This window comes from Hemitrygon akajei, chromosome 9 (assembly GCF_048418815.1).
Source record: "Hemitrygon akajei chromosome 9, sHemAka1.3, whole genome shotgun sequence".
Taxonomy (NCBI): Eukaryota; Metazoa; Chordata; class Chondrichthyes; order Myliobatiformes; family Dasyatidae; genus Hemitrygon; species Hemitrygon akajei.
The window spans coordinates 147319067-147343416 of NC_133132.1; the positions used below are offsets into that span (position 1 = coordinate 147319067).

The 24350-nt window shown below is 40.3% G+C and overlaps 1 protein-coding gene across 3 annotated transcripts in view; it reads left to right on the forward strand.

Moving 5' to 3' along the window:
• LOC140733639 (protein eva-1 homolog A-like) overlaps nt 1–24350 on the forward strand; it is a 300828-nt gene that overhangs the window by 108614 nt on the left and 167864 nt on the right. For all 3 annotated transcript variants that reach the window (XM_073057244.1, XM_073057246.1, XM_073057245.1), the window contains 2 exons: nt 5362–5485; nt 14494–14646. In XM_073057244.1, the coding sequence (XP_072913345.1) occupies nt 5362–5485; nt 14494–14646 (277 nt within the window). The remainder of the gene's footprint in view (nt 1–5361; nt 5486–14493; nt 14647–24350) is intronic.

Below are 24350 nucleotides of genomic sequence, written 5' to 3' on the forward strand. Positions count from 1 at the left end.
TCCTTGGCTTCATTAGCCACCTCAGAACGGGAGCAAAAACAAGACATCATCCAATAGGCTGCCTAAGAAGAAGAAGAGGAGGAGGCAAGGATAGTTTGTCCAAAATGCAGTTACACCAAGATTATTCCTTTTGGAATTCAATTGCAGGTAGATTTATTGCTGTGTTTTGCATTTGGTCTGGTTAAGTTTTTCGGCTACTCCAGGAGTTCTGCCTTCCTACTCTCAAAAGACTCCAGCAGCATCAGCTGAAATGTGTGCCTTTGAAGCCATTCAAAAGGCCCTAAACCAGGGTAATTGATCCTGGAGGCGCTAGATTACTTTGTCCAGATGAACAATATCCCCTTTTGAAGTTGAGGATTCCAAAATTGTCACTGGGGCTGGCGAGACCTCAGGCAGAGTGTTTCTGAATGTAGATTAAGGTGAGAGCTACTAATGTGCACTTACAAGTGCCAGCAACTCATTGTCAGCGTTTGACACAGTCCTTGGGAATTTGAGCTCAGGTCTCCAACCCAGAGCAAAGCCGGGTAGGCCTTTATTCTGCCATGCTAATAAAGGCTGAACAGTACCTCAGGAATTGCTTACAAAGTCACTACAATATAAAGATTGCAATGAAGCTCCATTGTGCTGTCACCTTTGATAATACCACACTTTACCTCAGAAACGGGAACACCTGCTCCGTAAAAAGAGAAATTCCTGATGACTAATGACCTTTAGTAGGAGGCATTAACAGTGTTGCCTGGTCTATTTTAAGCTCTACATGAGCAGAGTTTTTTTTTGTATTTAGAAATAGACTGGAAGACTCTCCCATTGTATAATGAGTCAAATAGGCAAAATCCTGCATTTCCTCAGTAAATAAGCAAGAGAACATTTTCGAAAGGAACTCCAGCCAGCATTCTGAAAGCAAATGATAAAGAAGCAGAAATAAAGTGCTGATTGACATAAATTGAACATGATGAGATAAGGACATTCTTTGGTCACTTCTGACGTGTTCTTAATCAAGCATATATGCAGCCAAGCGTGGATCTGTGAAAATCAAAGCAAAAGTTTTATTTGTTTTTGTTTCACCGAACGAGGAAGTGACACAATTTGAAGAAACCTCTCAAGATTGACAATAATATTTTAGTCTGCCAGGTTGTTTCTAGCTGCAGGCACTGCACATCACTTTAATGCCTTGTCTGTCAGTGGTAATCCTCGCCGTCAGGCCCAGACTGTACATCAAGTGTAGGAATGCCACGCAATCATCACTTTGTTTTAACTAACAACACATCGCACTAGCCGAATGGAGAAGGTATTCTGTATTTCTGAATTTCATCCAGGGAAGGTGTTTGCTATCCCTGGGGCTATCTAATATAATGCTCATTGGTATCCCTGGGGATTGCACACTATATGTCAGAGAGTATAGTCACTCTCTTAATTCTCTGATATACTTCTGCCATTTCTCTGTCTTGCCTTCTTCTGTCTGTTTCTTCCTATTCAATTTTTCTCTTGTTCTTGTGTTTCTCACAAGTGTGTGGTGCTGCCGACAAGGGTGCCTTAACCTGCTTCATTCTCCCCTCCTTTTTAGTTTCTCTTAATGTCATCATCACTTTAACCCTTCTGCCCTCACTTCCAATCTATTCCCTTCAGTTTTTATTTTAGTCAAATATGAACTTTTATTAAAAAGAATATCTGTTTCTTCCCCGCCCCCACCCCGTCTGATAAATGTGTGTTTGCATCTGTTATCTTTTGCACGTGGGTTGTTTGTCGGTCTTTGTGTGTAGTTTCCAATTGATTCCATTGTATTTGTTGTTCTACTGTGAATGCCTGTAAGAAAGTGAATCTCAGGATGGCATATAGATAGATAAAAAATTTACTTTGAGCTTTGAATTTTATCTCTAATTTTCATGAGTGAGAAATTATAACTTGCCTCTTATGCCTGAAAACAAAACAAACCGTAGGTCGCCTCAGAAATTCTATGGCTTTGTTTTGCAAGTTCTATTAAGATTCTATCTCTTTTTCCATCTACTTTCATTGCATTGCTGCACATTAAGGATTAGTTTATTTTTGTTCAATTCTTTTCAAAGTCAATATTTTTTCATTTGTGAGGGAAAAATTGTAAGCTCAAAAAAAAATCAGAAGGCACCTAAAGTAAAATTTATGGTAACCAGCTACTCGTCATTTGAAATTACAGGATGTGTTGTGCATCAGGTGTTAAAAACCACCGATATAATTTAGGGATGCTGCAACTACTTAAAGTCAGAATGCTTTTATTGAATATTAAATTAAATATAGTTGTCTAAATTGCGTGCTGATTTTCTGTATTTGAAGTTCTGGCCAATTCAACTCCTCTGCTGCAGGCAACAATTTTGAACTGAATTTCGTAGAGTATATTATTCCTTTTAATGAGTTGATGCTTTTCATTTGCAGTCACTCAGGATGGTAGTTCCCATCTCTGTGTGCAATCCAGAGATCGGTTGCCAAGAATTACAGGTTTTAGTAGCACAGATTTTAATAATACATTGTTCTAGAAGGATTGCAAACAAGTAACAATGGTTGAAAATACACTCAGCATGCTCAATTCTTCAGTCATTAATCCGCTTGTTGAAGCCTGGAATCTCCATGGCTGCTTCTACTCTGCAAAGGGAGTGGCCTTGCTGTCATCAGGTATTTATTGGGTGGGTGGAGAGGGATTGTATTTTATCGAGTGCAAACAATGGGACTGTCTGGGGCATTATTTGTTATATTTGGAAATGAACAAACTCACCCTGAGTTTAATAGTACTCACCCTAAATATCACTGTAAACACCCACACTAGCCACACATCTCAGTTCAGCTCAATCTTTTGCAACCCAGTACTAATGAACCTTTATTCTTATTTTAATTAAAGGAGATTTTATTCTGGGGCAGATTTATTAACTAAAGTGACCATGATGAAACAAAATAATCAGTGTCAACACTGGAGATCTTTTTTTGGGGGGGGATGAAGTTAATGGATGAAACAGATGAAAAGTAATAAAATAAAACAGGTTTTATTTAGTGGAAAATTAATACTGTATGGCAGACACATGGAAGTTAAGGAAATAAGGAATGAAGCAAAATGTTTTATATCATCATTCTCTCAAGGCAGTAAAAGACAATAGTAAAATTGATTAATGAACCTTTTGAAACCAGGACTAAATTAGAATGTGAGCAAGAAGCTTATTAGCCTCATTGATCCTTTGCACGTTATTCAGTGTCAGCTTTGCTGGATTATAGGAACAGGTACTCAACTATGCACTCAAGTTTCATAGGAATAGAGTGACTTGACTCTGATAGTGAGGGGCTGCCAAAAAAGAATATCTTAAAATATTTATTTCCTCTGTCACCTTTATGAATGCCAATGGTTTATTACTGGCCAACCTAGAAAATCTATGGCAATAAACAGCCATTCTAACTCCCACGCAAAATCCTCAGTGTTTTAATTCCTTGCATTTCAGTGGAATATCAGCTGGGCGTTGGTTATTGCAAATACAGTGACGGCAAAAACTTACCAAATGAGCTAAATCTATTTAGCTGCAATAACTTGTAATTATGCAACATAAATATATATTCTTATACTTGATGTTATGAATTAATTTGTTTGACACCTCAGGGATCAGTTACATACACACCTTACACATTCCCTGACTCAAAAATGTTGACGTGTGCTGCAATATGGGCGCCACGGTAGCGTAGCGCTTAGCACAATGTTATTACAGCTTGGGGTGCTGGAGTTCAGAGTTCAGTTCCAGCGTCCTCCAAAAGGAGTTTGTACGTCCTCTCAGTGGAACGTGTGGCTTTTCAGAAGGCCTTTGCAAAGTGCCGCACAGGAGGCTGCTTAATGTGATAAGTGCCCGTAGTATTACAGGAAAGATTCTAGCATGGATAGAAGATTGGCTGACAGGCAGGAGGCAAAGAATGGAAATAACGGGGTCCTTTTCTGGTCAGTGGCCGGTGACTGGTGGGTCAGTGTTGGGACCGGTTCTTTTCACATTATACATCAATGATTTGGATGAAGAAATTGAAGGCTATTTGGCCAAGTTTGCAGAAGGTACAAAGATAGGTGAAGGGGCAGGCAGTGTTGAGGAAACGGTGTCTGCAGAAGGACTTTGACAGACTGGTGGAATGGGCAAAGAAGTAGCAGATAGAATATAGTGTAGGGTAGTGTATGATCATGCACTTTGACAGAAGGAATAAAGGCATGGACTATATTGTAAATGGAAAGAAAGTTCAAAAATCAGAGGTGCAATGGGACTTGGGAGTCCTCATGCAGGATTCTCTAAAGGCTAATTTGAATCAGTGGTAAGGAAGGCAAATTCATGGTTAACATTCATTTCAGGAGGATCAGAATACAAATGTAAGGATGTAATGCTGACGCTTTATAAGGCATTGGTCAGATTGCACTTGGGGTACAGTGAACATTTATGGGCTCCTTATCTAAGAAAAAAACTGTGGCCAGGAAGGAAAGGGTTAACATATGAGGAGCGTGTGATGGCTTTGGGCTTGTACTCGCTGGAGTTCAGCAGAATCAGGGGGCATCTAACTGAAACCTATTGAATATTGAAAGGTGTAGAGAGGCATAGTGGGTGTGGACAGGATGTTTCCTATAGTGGGGAGTCTAGGATCAGAATTGAAGAATGTCCATTTAGAACAGAGATCAAGAAGAATTTCTTTAGACAGAGGGTGGTGAATCTGTGGAATTCACTGCCACAAGCAGCTGTGCAGGCCAAGCCTTTGGTTTTTTAAGGAGAAAGTTGATAGGTTCTTGATTAATCAGTGCGTTAAAGGTTATGGAGTGAAGGCAGGAGAATAGAGTTGAGAGGGCTAATAAATTAGCCTTGATGGATGGTAGAGCAACCTCGATGGGCCCAATGGTCTAATTCTGCTCCTATATCTTATGGTCTTACAGACAGTGAATGTTGTTAAGTTTTTGTGTTATCCAATTTCTTGCTGTTCTTCCACTCCTATTTAATTGAAGACAACTAAGACAGATTCTGTGGGGGTTGTTTCTAATACACTATCTGGTAGATAAAATTACTTCTAGCTCCTCTGAGTGCTTCAGTTACTTACTGTATAAATTCATTGAATCATGGGAACTCCCATTACTATTTTAAATTTGACACAATAATCGGCCTTAGAATCTATTTTCAAAAATATCTTTGTACAGTTATAATCCAGTATATAAAGAAATCATTCATACAAGGGGCAGGATTGAGTGTGAATGATGGAAAATGCCACATTGAAATCTTCACATGTTTACCACATGTTAGAATTATAGATTAATTAATTCATATTTGTATCTAGTGTTCAGTTGCAAAAGCACATGATACTTGGGCCAAAATGTGTGTTTTGTGTTTTCTCTAGAAAATGTTGGATGAGTGCCAGGACAGAAGGAGTTGTCAGCTTCTTGTCAACAGTAGAATATTTGGGATAGATCCTTGTCCCGGAACCAGTAAATACCTCATGGTTTGGTACAAGTGCCGGCCAAGTAAGTAGCTGAAATAACACTTCTTTCAAACAGAATAGTGAAGGAATATACACAACTGAAGGTTTTGAATGTGTAACCTACAATGTAAATAAACCAAGGATTGAAAGTAGAAATATCATTCTACTCTTTTTTTTTTGAAGTTCCATCTGTTAAGAACAAACTTTTAGATTTGTGTCAGCTATGGAGAAAATACAATTATTTTATAGAATTCTAGCATCACATCTTTGCGCTTCTAATCTTTGCCATCACCATCAAAGGTATTTTTGCTAGCTTATTCGGATGGCCTTTCAACTTAAGGGATCATGTACTCCAAGATGCTTGCTCTTTTACTCTTCATTCACTGTATGCTCTTTACCTGTTGCACGATTTGAATATTGACTATAATAAGTAAATTGAAAATGTGTAAATTTAATCCTCTTTACTTGGGTTGAAACAGAGAGCAGAATCTAGAAGTCCAATCAAGGTTAAATAATTTGATCTGGAAATTTATTGACTGGTAGTCTGTTCCCGGAGAATTATAAGCATTACTTACCTGACTCAACAAATCCCCTATGATTATACGACCATAACACCTAAAACATAGGAGCAGAAATAGGCTGATTGGCCCATCGAGTCTGCTCCACTATTTCATCATGGCTCATAGCTTGTTAAGCAGTCTAATATGTGACACATTGTTAAAGGCCTTCTGAAAATCCAAGTAGATAACATCAACTGATTCTTCTTTGTCGATCCGCTTGTTATTTCTTCAAAGGATTCTAGCGGATTTATGAGGCAAGATTTTCCCTTGAGGAAACCATGCTGACTACGGCCAATTTTACCATGTGCCTCCAAGTACCCTGAAACCTCATCCTTAATATTCCATAATCTAGTGATTCTGGAAAGATCATTATTAATGCCTCCACAATCTCTTTAGCCACCTGCTTTAAAACCCTGGGGTGTACACCATCTGTTCCAGCTGACTTATCTACCTTCAGACCTTTCAGTTTCCCAAGAACCTTCCTCTATTTATGATAACTTCACACACTTGGGACATCCACCATACTGCTAGTGTCTTCCACAGTGAAGACTGATGCAAAATAGGCATTCAGTTCATCCACCATTTCCTTGTCCGCCATTACTACCTCTCCAGCATCATTTTCCAGCAGTCCAATATCCACCTTTGCCTCTCTTTTACATTTTATGTATCTGAAGAAACCTTTGGAATACCCTTTAATATTATTGATTAGCTTACTTTTGTATTCCATCTTTACCTTCTTAATGACTTCTTTAGTTGCCTTCTGTTGGTTTTTAAAAGCTTCCCAATCCTCTAACTTCTCATAATTTCAATGATTTTTTCCCCACAATCCAGTAGGTTCATGGCCGCCGTTGCTTAGACGAGGTTTTAAAAAAATCTAATTCTTAAAATTAATTACTTGTGTTTAAAATTCATCATTTGTTGCAGAGGGAGATGAACTCCTGTCTATGAGCCACAAATCTGCAAACTTTGTTGCTAGTCTAGTAACTTAACCACAATATGATTGTACCTGAGATTTCATATACTTCTGATATCCCTAACATGGGTCTGCATTTTATGATTCCTAGCTTCAGTCAGATTCATGGTATAAGTTTTAACTTGTGTGCCTCTGCTACTTTCAGAATTGAATTGGCAGGCTAGATTCCATTGAGTCATTTTAATAAGAAATATTGTTATTCTCTCAAGTTTAAAGTAAATTTGATATATAAAAAACCTTGAGGGGGGAGAAGGCCCCATTTTCTATTCATGGGATTATGCAGATGATACATAGTTCTGCTTAGTGTGGCTCAAAAATTAGGTCAGTTATACGATTTATGTCAATCAGGGAAATGTTGGATGAGGAAAGCCTTGATACTTTTTACCTACTTAACAAATGCATTATTGTTGTGTATCTGAGAAACATCCGTAGAATACTCCTTCTTGACAAGTCATCATTCATCCAAAGAATTCATTTTGTTGTAATAATCAGATGACACCGGTAAAAAAAACTAAGAAGAATGCCTCTTGTAGTACCCATTTCTTCTTTTAAAAAAAAGGGGTAAAGAAGCAAATAGATTTGATATACAGTCCTTGATTTTAAGAGTTAAATGCTTCCTTTACGGCTGTACAACATTCTTACGATTGAGGGAATCTGGAGAGTTACATTCATCTTACATCAGTGTTATTTTTTGAATTGCCTGTGGTATTGGCTGTGGGTTTTTATCTGGTTTAGAGCCATTTAAAGTAGCAGTACTTCAAAGATGAACCAAAGTATACTGAGTGCAAGACAAGAAAACCATGTCCCATTTAGAAGGATTTCTGCAGTTTATTATAACATGAACCAAGATAAACAAATGGAATCAGCTTATCACATAAGAGATTAAGGACTTAATCCAATTCTGTCATATTTAATTTTGTTAATGAGACAGAGGTGAAATATAACTTTTTCCAGAAGTTTCAGAATGTGTCATTTGGGTCAGTTTTGTTCCCTACTAAAATATCACTTCAAATCAATAATGCTCAAATTCTGTAATTTAAATCTATGATGTTTTCTGAATTGGTTTGGGCTTAAAATTTACTTGCATTAATTTCTTTTGCAATTTTTCAACTGGCTAATTTTCCCTTTTAGGTTGGCCAATCACATGCAGCATTTTTAAATCAAGCTAATGAGAGATTTACTCCTAACTGTCTTTCAAAGTAAACTTGTAGCTTGTAATATGATTCTTTAATAAAGATTTAACATTTAGGAAATTTCCCAATCTGGACTGGCCTAGAAAAAATGTTAGTTCCTTTGTTAATCACCTTCACAGCAGGACATTTCTGTCAGTTCTCCCTCCTTGATTAATAAAGCCCCTTTATTATTTTTGTTTATCTCCTATCCAAACACACTTATCATTGGATTGCAATTTCATTTTGGGACATCCTCAGGCCTGTTGCCATTCATTTGGTAATTTGTTTTATCTCTAGAGTGGCTTCAATTAAATTTGGCCATTCATGTCTCTGTCACAAGTGCCTTTCATTTTGATGCTGCTGGAGCACGTGGCCTTTGTAATGTGCCTGTGGCACTATTTCATTACTGAAGCTAATGGCCTTTGAGGCAGCTTTATGTATTGATGGGAGGGCGCACAGCGAGACAGGCCTTTGTACCAGGACACCCTTTGCAAGGCAGGTGGGTAAATACAGTTTTAGAATGGAAAGCACAGGTCATCACCTTTGACCTCAGGGAAGCAGAACTGCATTATTCTAGAAAACCTTTCAGGCTGCGTGCACTTCTTTACCTTTTGAATATTTGGCATTCCTAATCCGTTAAAATCCATCTATAACAAACAGGCCATCATTCTTCTTACTGTTTGCTTTGGAATTTGGCAAAAAAAACGTGACCAAAGCAAAGGGTAAAACAAAAGCGAGAATGCCCACAACACAAATTAAAATGATAGATTTTCAGCTACAATTGAAGAAAATGCTCAAGTAAATGTAAGTTACATTGCAACTTTGAAACTGCAAAGGCTAATATCACTTTGAAATTCCCTCAATCCAGTTATGTTACAGGCACTGGCTTTAATCCAGCATCTGCTTTATAACAGTGTAAATCAGCAGTAATGAATCTTACTGCAGGCTTCGCGTTGTCCTCTGGTAGGTGAATTGGAGCTTCAATTTATACCTTGTGGTCACCTTATTAGGCACAGGAGTGGAACCCTGTGTGTTCTTCTGGTGCTGAGTCCTTCCACTTCAAGGTTTGACATGTGCGTTCAGAGATGCCCTTCTGCACACCACTTTTCTACTGCATTTGAGTTACTGTCACCTTCCTGTCATCTTTTTTTAAAAAAAATTTTAATTGAATTTTCAAATGGTTACAGAAGGAAAAAAAATTATCAACCCTTCCCCTCTCCCCTTAACCCCTCCCCCCCAACATATCCCTGTAGAAAGAGAAAAAAAAGAGAAAAAAAAAAAGAAAGGAAGAAAGAATGCCTGGATATCAGAAGATCCCCACATGTTCCATGGAGGTCATAATAGCTTTAGTATATATATTTATTTCTTTCCCCAAATAACCAATAATTTTATCTTCGGAGCACCTATATATTTAGTCCTATCTTTTGTAAATAAGGGCGCCAAATTTTCAGAAATATTTCATATTTTTCTCTTAAATTATAAGTAATTTTTTCAAATGGAATGCAGCTAAAAGCTATATCTATTTTCATTTTCTTAATGTATGTTAAAATTCTTTTTCTTTTCACTGGTCCATTAAGCCCATTAACATTAAAACTTTAAAAATTCAGTAAATTAGTCATTATTTTTAACAGGGTTACGCCAGTCTATAGTAATACCTAACTTTTCAACTTTCGTAGTACCTTGGGGAATCTTTTTAAAATTCTCCGTGTTGCTATGTGTCTCCCCCCCCCCACCCCCCCCGCCCCGATTGTCCAGGCAAAGAAAGAAAGATGAAAGAAAAATAGATTATAAAGAGAAGAAAAAAATACCCCCCTACTAATGTGAATAAAAAAAACCACAACATTACCCCCCTCCGTTGTACGGGTCATGGCAATCGCCATGATTACACACGTGAATCCTGTAGCAATCGATCCGGTTCCCCCAGCTCCCCCGTAACATAAAAAAGTATATATAAGAGAAGAAAAAATAATATCACTACTCTCGATTAATATTTCTCTAATTTTTACCTTTCTCCCCCTGTATCATATAATTAAGAATATATTTAAATATTCTTCTGTCCTTAAACATCCATCAACTCCATTCACTGTCCCTGTCTTCATCTTTAATCCGTTTCACTTTTAAATCTTTGTCTGTGGTTAGCGAATATTTGGGAGTTCTTGTGCAAATTCTTCTGCATCCCGATAATCAGTAAAAGATCTTCTTTTTCCATCATCCAAAAAAATTATCAGGGTTGCCGGGTGGCGCAATATAAATTTATAACCCTTTTCCCATAAAACTTTTTTCACTGGGTTAAATTCCTTCTTTCTCTTCAAAAGGTCATAACTTATATCAGGATAGAAAAGAACTGTTTTCCCTTCTATCATCAATGGCCTGTTTCTCTTTCTGGCACGTTGGGCAGCCGCCTTCAAGATCTTTTCTTTATCTTGATATCTTAAGCATTTTATCAAGATTGATTGTGGGTTTTGATCAACTTGAGGTCTTGATCTTAAGGCTCTGTGAGCCCTTTCAATTAACTGGATTCCTTCTTCCATTTCCAAATTTTCCAGAATCCATTTTTGAAAAAAATTTATTGGATCCTCTCCCTCTATACCTTCTTTAAGTCCAACAATCTTAATATTATTTTGTCTGCTAAAATTTTCAAGTACATCCACTTTTTCCAACAACCATTTTCTTTCTGATGTCCAGGCAGAAATATTATCTTCCATTTTATTCACTTTATCAATGGTGTCTCCCGTTGTTTCTTCCAAGTTTTTAATTTTCTTGTCCATTTTGTCCTGTCTTTTCATCATTTTATCAAACATAATCTTCATATTTTTAATATCTTTTTTATTACTTATAATGCTTTTAATTCATGCTTTATTTGCACCAGTGATTTTTTTATGTCTCCAATATCACCTCCAACCTCTTCCTGTTGCTCTTCTTTGTTTGTCTTTTCATCTTCATCTGATTTATCCAGAGAATCTGATTCCACCTCATATTCACTTTCACTTTCAGTTCCGATCATAGCTGAGATTTGTAGTTTAGGTTGCTTGTGTTTGTGCATATTCCTTCCTTCACGCATGCGCAATTTCTGTTGCTCTTTTTTTTGGAAACGGTTGATGTGGCCGCAGTTTCCTGTTCTGTATCACCAAAGGTAAAATGCACTTGAGCTCGAGGCTCTTTCATGGCGGCCGGCCTTGATTCTTTTCCAACTTGTGTTGTCTTCAAAGTAGTAGTTTCCTTCTGCTTCTGTTTAGGAGACATATCTTAAGACAATCCTGAGTAGTTTTTAAGTAATTTATAAAAAGTATTTACTAACTTGTCTTCACTTAAACATTATTTTACTTGTTTTTTACGGGAGAGCTGGATTTCCACGTCTCGATCCTACGTCATCACGTGACATCCCCCACCTTCCTGTCATCTTGAATCAGCCTGGCATTCTCCTCTGACCTCTCTCGTTATCAACGTGTTTTGCCCACAGAGCTGCCACTCACTGAATGTTTTTCTGTTTTTCTCGCCATTATCTGGAAACTCCAGAGACTGTTATGCTTGAAAATGCCAGGAGATCGGCAGTTTCTGAGATGCTCAAACCATCTCGTCTGACAGCAACAGTTGTTCCACGGTCAAAATCACTTAGATCACATTTCTTCCCCATTTTGAGGTTTGGTCTGAACAAGAAATGAACCCTTGACTGCTGTATATCTGTGCGTTTCCATGCATTGACTTGCTGCCACATGATTGGCTGATTGGTATTTGCATTAACGAGCAGGACTACCTAATAAAATGGCCACTGGGACTAAGTGCAGGAATGATTTGCTAATAACAATCACCAGTTGCATTTTTAATGTCAGCAAAGGCGTAAGTAAGGGGGTAGATCTTTGGTAACGCTTGTTTAAAACAAACAATGCACCATAAGTGGTTTGATTGTTTTAAGAACATTTTAAAATTACTTCTTGTGAGCTGCTCTTCCCTTTTTTCACTGTAGCAGGGTGGTCTTGCAGTGCTTGCTGAAAAATGATGCCCCAGCAGAGGGCAGATTCATTTTTTAACTGGACTGCAGCATTTGTGTTGATTTGATGTGAGATCTTCCAAGGGCCAGGCAGAAAGCAACATAGTGGCATCCAGTGGGGGGAAGAGTGCTACTCTTGGTCCTTCCCAAAGCAGCACTGGCTTGCAGGAGAACGGGGCGGCAAGGGGTGGTAGAAATTCCAAACCTTAGGACAACGGTTGCTGAAGGCAAGGCTGCCCGGGGGGGGGGGGGGGGGGGGAAATGATGGCTTTGTAGATGTCCCCAAAGCCGGAACTGGAAAAATATATATGTAGGACGAGAAGAGGTTTCAAAGATGAGAGATGAGATCGTGGTGAGGTTTGGAAACAAGGGCAGCACTTTGAACAACACAACTTCACTTTATGTCTCTGTGGGTCACCGGGAATGGCTCAGGACCAAGTGGGACTTGGTTATATGCGCAACAGATTTTTGATGACCTTTAGTTACGGAGGGTAGAAAGGGGAAACCAGGTCAAGAGTACATCAGAATTGTTGAGCGTGGGGCTGAATGTTTCTGCTGCCATGAATTGAGGTGATGGGAGCAAGAGTAACAGCAGATGCATGATGTTACCAACATGAATTTGCTCAATAATTGCACTTGCCTCACTGGGATAGGAGTTGACCCTTTGGACAATTCACTCAGTTCTCGAATCAGACCATGTGTTTTGCGTAACTTTGTGTAGACTTCACCATAGACTGCTGACTAGATTTTCTGAAGAGCTATCATGTTCTTCATTAAGCATCACATATCAACTAACCAGTCACATCTTTGCCTTTTCCTTCCTTCGGAGATGTTCCTTAAAGCATAAATTTTCAACTAAGTTTTAGGTTATCTCCCCTAATAGTTCCGTGTGTGGTTCAGTTGCAGAATTTGACAATGCCATGTTAAGGGTGGACAATGAATATATTTTTAATGACCCTTGAGAGGGACTCAGGTTGCACACATTTAAGTGGGTTTGAGGATGCTAGTTTGGTAATCTAGGCACAAACAAGGCAGAAAGAAAACACAAAGATTGAACTTGGCTTTAGAAATAAAATTTTGCATGTTCTAGCATAGAGTATAGATTTACATAGAAAACTATAGACTTCGCAAGAATCAAGTCTACACCACACTTCAGGTGACACAAAATAGGCACAGTCTTTGCCTTCTTGGGGTAGCATGGTTGCTAGAAACCCAGTAACATTGTGCCTATTTGAGGTATGGGCAGGAGACAATAATGTCTTATTTAGCTGGAAGGCAGACAGAGGCAGAAAGCTTATTGTGGAATCCAAATGGTGCAGATAAAACATTAACCATATAAATAAAAACACAAAATGCTGGCAGAACTCAGCAGGCCAGACAGCATCTATGGGGGGAGGTAGTGATGATGTTTTGGGCCGAAACCCTTCATCAGGAGTGAAGTAACATGGGATGGTCGAGGGGGGATAAGAAGTGGGGGGAGGGATGAAGTAGAGAGCTGGGAAGTGATAGGCTGGAGGGAAATGGGCTAGGGGGAAGGTGGAGAATTATGGGAAATAAATGAGAAAGACAGGTAGGGCTGGAGGGAGATTATAGTGAGGGGGGAAAAGAGAGAGAAAGAGAACCAGATTAAAATTATAGATAGGGATGGGGTAATGGGGAGGCAGGGGTATCAACGGAGGTCTGTGAGTTGAATGTTCATGCCGGCAGGTAGGAGGCTACCTAGGCGGGAGATAAGGTATTGCTCCATCAACCTGCGTGTGGCCTCATCTTGACAGTAGAGGAGGCCATGGACAGACATGTCGGAGTGGGAGTGGTCTGTGGTCTGTGGAATTGAAGTGTGTGGCCACAGGGTGGTGTTCGGTGTTCGGCAAAACGGTCTCCCAGTCTGCGGCGGGTCTCCCCAATGTATAAATGGCCACATCGGGAGCACCGGATACAGTATATCACCCCAGTTGACTCGCAGGTGAAGTGGTGCCTCACCTGAAAGGACTGTCTGGGGCCTGGGATGGTGGTGAGGGAAGAAGTGTGGGGGCAGGTGTAGCACTTCTTCCGTTTGCAGGGATGAGTGCCTGGAGGGAGGTCGGTGGGGAGGGATGGGGATGGGGGGATGAATGGATAATGGAGTCGCGTAGGGAGTGATCCCTGTGGAAAGCCGAGAGTGGGGGTGGAGGGGAAGATGTGGCTGGTGGTGGGATCCTGTAGGAGGTGGCGGAAGTTACGGAGGATTATACATTGGATATACGTTTTCCAGCATCTGCAGATTCACTCGTGTAACCATATAAATAATTTGTTTCCAGAAAACAGATGAACCAGCAAACTGATTTGGTTGGTAGAAAATGTCAATTTCTCTAATTACAGATGAATATAAGAGTAAAGTGGCTTGTGAGGATGACAAACTACGCCTGAACTGTAAACGGAGTATGGTGATAGCCATTTACTCCGCTATCTTTGGCCGGTCACAAGAAGGAAACTTGGAATGTCCTTACTGGAATGTTGGAGTTCCAGCTATAGGTAAGTGTCATATATTCATGCGTACATGCTGAAAGGTTTCATGTTAATGTAATGGCTTCTCTGTAATGTTCCACTGCTGAGGTAATGGTTTCTCTGTAGCAGCAATGTTTGGGTTATGACTAGAGATAACGGGGCATGTTAGCCAATGAGCGGGATGTTGTTCTTTCTTGTGTGTCTGGGAGCTGGGAATTTGCGGTCTTTTGCTGGGGAGAGAAGAAACGAGTAGAGAGAGTTGATAGACCGTCGGACGGAGTGGACTTGGAGCAAGGGTCCGAAGGTCAGCGATGATCGGAGGAAGTCGATGGTGGACGAACGGCCTTGTCCGTGAGCTCCGACATCGTGCATTAGACTGTTTCATGAGAATGGGCCCTTTTTCTTTTTTTGTTTTCTTTACTAACCCTATAGTCAAATTAAGAATTATAATGCTCAATCGTTTAATCACATATTGTGTACTGTTTGTTATTTCATGGTACAGATTTTTAACAGGAGCCATATCGCACAGCTTCCATCCAAACAAGATTTCTTAAGTTTGGCCAGGCCGGGAGGCTATCATTCCCTATATTAAGCGGCTAGCTGAAGCAAGAGGTTGCACACGTACTAAGAATTAGCTAGTTGTCCATCGAGGTAGAAAGTAGTAAAGGTAATTGTAGAGTAATATAGAAGAAAAGCAGGCCCTTTGGTCCAATATGTCCATAGAGTCTGCCAAGAACCTATCCATACTAATCCCAGTTACTAGCAGAAGTTTTGTGGCCCAGTATGCTTGACAATTCAAGTGTTCCACCAGTTAAAGGGTGCGGCTTTACAAATAAAGATATACCAAGACCTCCTTTTACTTTATTCTAAAGAATGCAAGCGACTCATGTAGCTCCCTCACCACTCGATCTAGCTGTGTTGCTATTGTCAGGGATATTTGGACTTGTACACCATGTCCCCTCTGTCTGTCTACCCCTTAGTCTCTACCATTCATGGTGTATGTCCCACCCTAGTTTAAACTCACTCTTCAATGTGAATATGTCTTCTGTGGTTGTAGACACCTCTGACATGGGAAAAAGATCAGGAATTTTACAGACAACATCTGTGAGGAGAGAAGCCGAGTTTCAGGCTGAAGGCTTTCATCAGAACTTTCCATCTGATTTGAAAATGGATTATTGACCTGTAACATTAACAGTTCCTCTAACCACAGGCTGCTCCCTGGCATGCTAATTATCTACATTTTTGTCTTTTTTTATGACAGATTGACTGAGCTTACAATCCTATTTGAATGCTCACAGTTAAGGATTAATAGATGCTAATGAACTTGCTCTTATTGCGCTTTCTCTAGTATCTGGTTTTTAAACTTATGTCCTATTAAATTGACGTGCCTTAAAGCAGGGATTCTCAACCTGGGGTCCACGGACCCTTTGCTAAATGGTTTTGGTCTATGGCATAATAAAAGGTTGGGAACTCCTGCTTTAAATCAGCTTTAATGAATGAAATGATGGGGTGAGGTGTGCAGTGTTAAATAAGCTGACGTGTAATATTCTCAGAAATACCTCAGTTATTTACTCCTTTTGGTTCCAAATTTATCATTGAAGGACCATGCTATTGCTGCAATGGCTATAAAATAGTAGACTAATCATTCTCAGATCCCACATATAATCAGAAAGTTACTGTTAGTATTTCACTAAATTTAAACCATTGATTTGAACTGAAGAATTTACTTTGTTATTAACTCTGTATCTGTTCAACTGTTAGATCATTCATCATCTTTGTTCAAATAATAGTTTGATCGGTCATACAGGGGAAGGGATTGGTCCTAGTTCAGTTGAATTAAGAGTAACATCTGTTAAATTCTTCATCTTCAGTATAGTCTTCATCTTCTAAGGTCTCCGATATTCTGATACAACTAGAGACTTGTATAATATTGCTGATGCACAACAGCTTATTTGAATTGGTTTTTGGTAGATTATTGTCAATGGTGTCCTTAAAACAGAATTAATGCTGTTTTAATTAAACTATCTAACTTCAGTTGATCATATTCGTTTCTATCTTACGATAATTTAATTTGACTCATTTGAAAGTGTCTGTTTATCTTTAAACGAAGAAAAGTTAATTTGCATTTTATGCTGACCTTTACTTCTCAGTCAATAGATTATAAATTAGGGTTTAATGAACTATAATCCAAATTTTCACTTTTCAATAATACCTCCAAAGTTAAATGTAATCATGTGATTGTTTAATAGAGGCAGAATTTAAAAACTAGCATTCATGAATGTGCCTGTTACTTTTGGCACAATTGAAGAAGGGAGAAAATATGATTGGAAAACACACAATTAAACAGTTTACCCAAACAAAATTTTAAAAATTTTGTACTTTAGCAACAATTTTAATTTGAAAATCACATTATTATGTTTACAAACTCAGAAGGAATATATTACGATATTTCTAATGTAAGGACCGATACATAATGACGGTGTTTAATGGAGTGTAATAGAGGCCTTCTGCTCTTCGTGCAGACGGATTGGATAATACAATCAATTGTGGATACCAGACAGAAAACCAAAGGACATAGGAATGGTTAGCTTATTTGGCCTATCGAGTCTGTCCCAACAGAAGCCAAAAATTAGATAATTATCTAATTATCTGGATAGACAGGGTCTGATTAGGAGCAGTCAACATGGATTTGTGCGTGGAAGGTCATGTTTGACAAATCTAATTGAATTTTTTAAAGAGATTACTAGGAATGTTGACGAGGGTAAAGCAGTGGATGTTGTCTATATGGACTTCAGTAAGGCCTTTGACAAGGTTCCACACGGAAGGTTAGTTAGGAAGGTTCAATCGTTAGGTATTAATATTGAAGTAGTGAAATGGATTCAACAGAGGCTGGATGGGAGATGCCAGAGAGTAGTGGTGGATAAGTATTTGTCAGGTTGGAGGCCAGTGACCAGTGGTGTGCCTCAGGGATCTGTAGTGGGTCCAATGTTGTTTGTCATATACATTAATGATCTGGATGATGGGGTGGTAAATTGGATTAGTAAGTATGCAGATGATACTAAGATAGGTGGCATTGTGGGTAATGAAGTAGGTTTTCAAAGCTTGCAGAGAGATTTAGGCCAGTTAGAAGAGTGGGCTGAGAGATGGCAGATGGAGTTTAATGCTGATAAGTGTGAGGTGCTACATTTTGGTAGGAATAATCCAAATAGGACATACATAGTAAATGGTAGGGCATTGAGGAATGCAGTAGAACAGAGTGATCTAGGAATAATGGTGCATAGTTCCCTGAAGGTGGAATCTCATGTTGATAAGGTGGTGAAGAAAGCTTTTGGTATGCTGGCCTTTATAAATCAGAGCATTGTGTATAGGAGTTGGGATGTAATGTTAAAATTTTACAAGGCATTGGTGAGGCCAAATTTGGAGTATTCTGTACAGTTCTGTTCACCGAATTATAGGAAAGATGTCAACAAAATAGAGAGAGTACAGAGGAGATTTACTAGAATGTTACCTGGGTTTCAGCACCTAAGTTACAGAGAAAGGTTGAACAAGTTAGGTCTTTATTCTTTGAATCGTAGGAGGTTGAGGGGGGACTTGATAGTGGTATTTAAAATTATGAGGGGGATAGATAGAGTTGACGTGGATAGGATTTTTCCATTGAGAGTAGGGGAGATTCAAACAAGAAGACATGAGTTGAGAGTTAAGGGGCAAAAGTTTAGGGGTAACACGAGGGGGAACTTTTTTACTCAGAGAGTGGTAGCTGTGTGGAATGAGCTTCCAGTAGAAGTGGTAGAGGCAGGTTTGATTTTGTCATTAAAAAAAAAATTGGACAGGTATATGGACAGGAAAGGAATGGAGGGTTATGGGTGGAGTGCAGCTAGGTGGGACTAGGTGAGAGTAAGCGTTCAGCATGGACTAGAAGGGCCGAGATGGCCTGTTTCCATGCGGTAATTGTTATATGGTTATAGAAACATAGAAAATAGGTGCAGGAGTAGGCCATTTGGCCCTTTGAGCCTGCACCGCCATTCAGTATGATCATGGCTGATCATCCAACTCAGAACCCTGTACCAGCTTTCTCTCCATACCCCCGATCCCTTTAGCCACAAGGGCCATATCTAACTTCCTCTTAAATATAGCCAATGAACTGGCCTCAACTGTTTCCTGTGGCAGAGAATTCCAGAGATTCACCGCTCCCTGTGTGAAGAAGTTTTTCCTCATCTCGATCCTAAAAGTCTTCCCCTTTATCCTTAAACTGTGACCCCTCGTTCTGGACTTCCCCAACATCAGAAACAATCTTCCTGCATCTAGCCTGTCCAATCCCTTTAGAATTTTATACGTTTCAATAAGATCCCCCCTCAATCTTCTAAATTCCAGTGGGTATAAGCCTAGTCGATCCAGTCTTTCTTCATATGAAAGTCCTGCCATCCCAGGAATCAATCTGGTGAAACTTCTCTGTACTCCCTCTATGGCAAGAATGTCTTTCCTCAGATTAGGGGACCAAAACTGCACACAATATTCTAGGTGAGGTCTCACCAAGGCCTTGTACAACTGCAGTAGAACCTCCCTGCTCCTGTACTCAAATTCTTTTGCTATAAATGCCAACATACCATTTGCCTTTTTCACTGCCTGCTGTACCTGCATGCCCACCTTCAATGACTGGTGTACAATGACACCCAGGTCTTGTTGCATCTCCCCTTTTCCTAATCGGCCACCGTTCAGATAATAATGTTTTCCTGTTCTTGCAATCAAAGTGGATAACCTCACATTTATCCACATTAAATTGTATCTGCCATGAATTTGCCCACTCACCTAACCTATCCAAGTCACCCTGCATCCTCTTAGCATCCTCCTCACAGCTAACACCACCGCCCAGCTTCGTGTCATCCGCAAACTTGGAGATGCTGCATTTAATTCCCTCGTCTAAATCATTAATATATATTGTAAGCAACTGGGATCCCTGCATTGAGCCTTGCAGTATCCCACTAGTCACTGCCTGCCATTCTGAAAAGGTCCCGTTTACTCCCACTCTTTGCTTCCTGTCTGCCAACCAATTCTCTATCCACATCAATACCATACCCCCAATACCGTGTGCTTTAAGTTTGCACACTAATCTCCTGTGTAGGACCTTGTCAAAAGCCTTTTGAAAATCTCAATATACCACATCCATTGGCTCTCCCCATCCACTCTACTAGTTACATCTTCAAAAAATTCTATAGGATTCGTCGGACATGATTTTCCTTTCACAAATCCATGCTGACTTTGTCCGATGATTTCACCTCTTTCCAAATGTGCTGTTATCACATCTTTGATAACTGACTCTAGCATTTTCCCCACCACCGATGTCAGACTAACCGGTCTATAATTCCCCATTTTTTCTCTCCCTCCTTTTTTAAAAAGTGGGGTTACATTAGCCACCCTCCAATCCTCAGGAACTAATCCAGAGTTTTGAAAAATTATCACTAATGCATCCACTATTTCTTGGGCTACTTCCTGAAGCACTCTGGGATGCAGACCATCTGGCCCTGGGGATTTAGCTGCCTTTAATCCCTTCAATTTACCTAACACCACTTCCCTACTAACATGTATTTCCCTCAGTTCCTCCATCTCACTAGACCTTCGGTCCCTTACTATTTCCGGAAGATTATTTATGTCCTCCTTAGTGAAGACAGAACCAAAGTAGTTATTCAGTTGGTCTGCCATGTCTTCGTTCCCTATGATCAATTCACCTGTTTCTGACTGTAAAGGACCTACATTTGTCTTGACCAATCTTTTTCTTTTCACGTATCCATATAAGCTTTTACAGTCAGTTTTTATGTTCTCTGCCAGCTTTCTCTCATAATCTTTTTTCCCTTTCCTAATTAAGCCTTTTGTCCTCCTCTGCTGGTCTCTGAATTTCTCCCAGTCCTCAGGTGTGCCGCTTTTTTTTTGCTAATTTATATGTTTCTTCTTTGGACTTGATAATATCCCTAATTTCCCTTGTCAGCCATGGGTGCACTACCTTCCCTGGTTTATTCTTTTGCCAATCTGGGATGAACAATTGTTGTAGTTCATCCATGCGATCCTTAAATGCTTGCCATTGCATATCCACCGTCAACCCTTTAAGTATCATTTGCCAGTCTATCTTAGCTAATTCACGTCTCATAGCTTCAAATTTACCCTTCTTTAAGTTCAGAACCTTTGTTTCTGATTTAACTATGTCACTCTCCATCTTAATGAAGAATTCCACCATATTATGGTCACTCTTACCCAAGGGGCCTCGCACGACAAGATTGCTAACTAACCCTTCCTCATTGCTCAATACCCAATCTAGAATGGCCTGCTCTCTAGTTGGTTCCTCGACATGTTGGTTCAGAAAACCATCCCGCATACATTCTAAGAAATCCTCTTCCTCAGCACCCTTACCAATTTGGTTCACCCAATCTATATGTAGATTGAAGTCACCCATTATAACTACTGTTCCTTTATTGCACGCATTTCTAATTTCCTGTTTAATGCCGTCCCCAACCTCACTACTACTGTTAGGTGACCTGTACACAACTCCCACCAGCGTTTTCTGCCCTTTAGTGTTATGCAGCTCTACCCATATCGATTCCACATCCTTCAGGCTAATGTCCTTCCTTTCTATTGTGTTAATCTCCTCTCTAACCAGCAATGCTACCCCACCTCTTTTTCTTTCCTGTCTATCCCTCCTGAATATTGAATATCCCTGGATGTTGAGCTCCCATCCTTGGTCACCCTGGAGCCATGTCTCTGTGATCCCAACTTGTTTTTACAACACTCTTAGCCCTTATACAATTATGTTGAAAAGTGGCTCTTTTTGCTTTTTGCCCTGGATTTGCCTGCCTGCCACTTTTACTTTTCACCTTACTACTTTTTGCTTCTACCCTCATTTTACACCCCCCTGTCTCTCTGCACTTGTTCCTATCCCCCTGCCACATTAGACAATAGACAGTAGGTGCAGGAATAGGCCATTCGACCCTTCTAGCCTGCACCGCCATTCACTGTGATCATGGCTGATCATACACAATCAGTACCCCGTTCCTGCCCTCTCCCCATATCCCTTGACCCCGCTATCTATAAGAGCTCTATCTAACTCGCTCTTGAATGCATCCAGAGACTTGGCCTCCACTGCCTTCTGGGGCAGAGCATTCCACATATCCACCACTCTGGGTGAAAAAGTTTTTCCGCATCTCTGTTCTAAATGGCCTACCCCTTATTCTTAAACTGTGGCCTCTAGTTCTGGACTCACCCATCAGCGGGAACATGCTTCCTGCCTCCAGTGTGTCCAATCCCTTAATAATCTTATATGTTTCAATCAGATCCCCTCTCATCCTTCTAAATTCCAGTGTTTACAAGCCCAGTCGCTCCAATCTTTCAACATATGACAGTCCCGCCATTCCGGGAATTAACCTTGTGAACCTACGCTGCACTCCCTCAATAGCAAGAATGTCCTTCCTCAAATTTGGAGACCAAAACTGCACACAATACTCCAGGTGGGGTCTCACCAGGGCCCTGTACAGCTGCAGAAGGACCTCTTTACTCCTATACTCAATTCCTCTTGTTATAAAAGCCAGCATGCCATTAGCTTTCTTCATTGCCTGCTGTACCTGCATGCTTGCTTTCATTGACTGATGTACAAGAACACCTAGATCTCGTTGTACTTCCCCTTTTCCTAACTTGACTCCATTTAGAAAGTAATCTGCCTTCCTGTTCTTGCCACCAAAGTGGATAACCTCACATTTATCCACATTAAACTGCATCTACCATATATTTGCCCACTCACCCAACCTGTCCAAGTCACCCTGCATTCTCATAACATCCTCCTGACATTTCACACTGCCACCCAGCTTTGTGTCATCAGCAAATTTGCTAATGTTACTTATAATCTCTTCATCTAAATCATTAATGTATATTGTAAACAGCTGCGGTCCCAGCACCGAACCTTGCGGTACCCCACTGGTCACAGCCTGCCATTCCGAAAGGGACCCATTAATTGCTACTCCTTGTTTCCTCTCAGCCAGCCAATTTTCAATCCATGTCAGTACTCTGCCCCCAATACCATGTGCCCTAATTTTGCCCACTAATCTCCTATGTGGGACTTTATCAAAGGCTTTCTGGAAGTCCAGTTACACTACATCCACTGGCTCTCCCTTGTCCATTTTCATAGTTACATCCTCAAAAAACTCCAGAAGATTAGTCAAGCATGATTTTCCCTTCATAAATCCATGCTGACTCGGACTGATCCTTCTACTGCTATCCAAATATGTCGTAATTTCCTCTTCTATAATTGACTCCATCATCTTTCCCACCACTGACGTCAGGCAAACCAGTCTATAATTCCCTGTTTTCTCTCTCCCTCCTTTCTTGAAAAGTGGGACAACATTAGCCACCCTCCAATCAGCAGGAACTGTTCCTGAATCTGTAGAACTATAGATCTATAGAATCATTAGTTTAAAGCCTCCTGAACAGCAGTAGCAAATGCTCCCCCTAGGACATTGGTTCCAGTCCAGCCCAGTTGCAGACTGTCCTGTTTATACCGATCCCACCTCCCCCAGAACTGGTTCCAATGCCCCAGAAATTTGAATCCCTTCCCCTTGCACCATTTTTCAAGCCACGTATTTATCTGAAATATCCTCCTATTTCTACTCTGACTAGCACGTGGCACTGGTAGTAATCCAGAGATTATTACCTTTGTGGTCCTACTTTTTAGTTTATCTCCTTACTCCCTAAATTCACCTTGTAGGACCTCATCCCGTGTTTTACCTATATCGTTGGTACCTATGTGCACCACGACCACTGGCTGTTCACCCTCCCATTCCAGAATGTCCTGCAGCCTCTCAGAGACATCCTTGACCCTTGCACCAGGGAGGCAACATACCATCCTGGAGTCTCGTTTGCGGCCGCAGAAACGCCTATCTATTCCCCTTACAATCGAATCCCCTATCACTATAGCTCTCCCACTCCTTTTCCTTCCCTCCTGTGCCGCAGAGCCACCCATGTTGCAATGAACTCGGCTGCTGCTGCCTTCCCCTGATGAGACATCTCCCCCAACAGTATCCAAAACAGTATATCTGTTTAGGAGGGAGATGACCTCAGGGGACTCCTGCACTACCTGCCTACTGCTACGCTGTCTAGTGGCCACCCCTTCCCTTTCTGCCTGTGTAGCCTTTACCTGCGGTGTGGCCAACTCACTGAACGTGCTATTCCCGACTTTCGCAGCATCGCGGATGCTCCAGTATGAATCCAATCACAGCTCCAGACGCTCAATGCGGTCTGCCAGAAGCTGCAGTTGGACACACTTCCTGCACACATAGTCGTCAGGGACACTGGAAGTATCCCTGATTTCCCACATATGGTTAAAAAGTGACAGTGAATTATAACTTCTCCTAGTACAATGCCAAGATTTGAGAAGTTATGTAAGATAGTGATGCCTTTATGTACAAAATAAGAAACAATTTTCATGGGCATAGCTTAAAGCAACTTTGCTTTCATTCTTTTGTGTTTTTTTTTACACACTGAAATGTAGAGCTGACTGAAGATTTGTACAACAAATCTCCTTCCCCGTAGCCCCAGGGTCATGAAAACCGTATTGAACATTGTAATAAATAACTTCGGAGTATTTAGATCTGATCATTTTCTCAGCATGTGCAAGGCAACTTAAATTTATCACTTTTACAGTAAAAATCCACTGGCAATTCTTTCAAAGGCCAATCGTAAGAGCGGAGCTGTTTCTG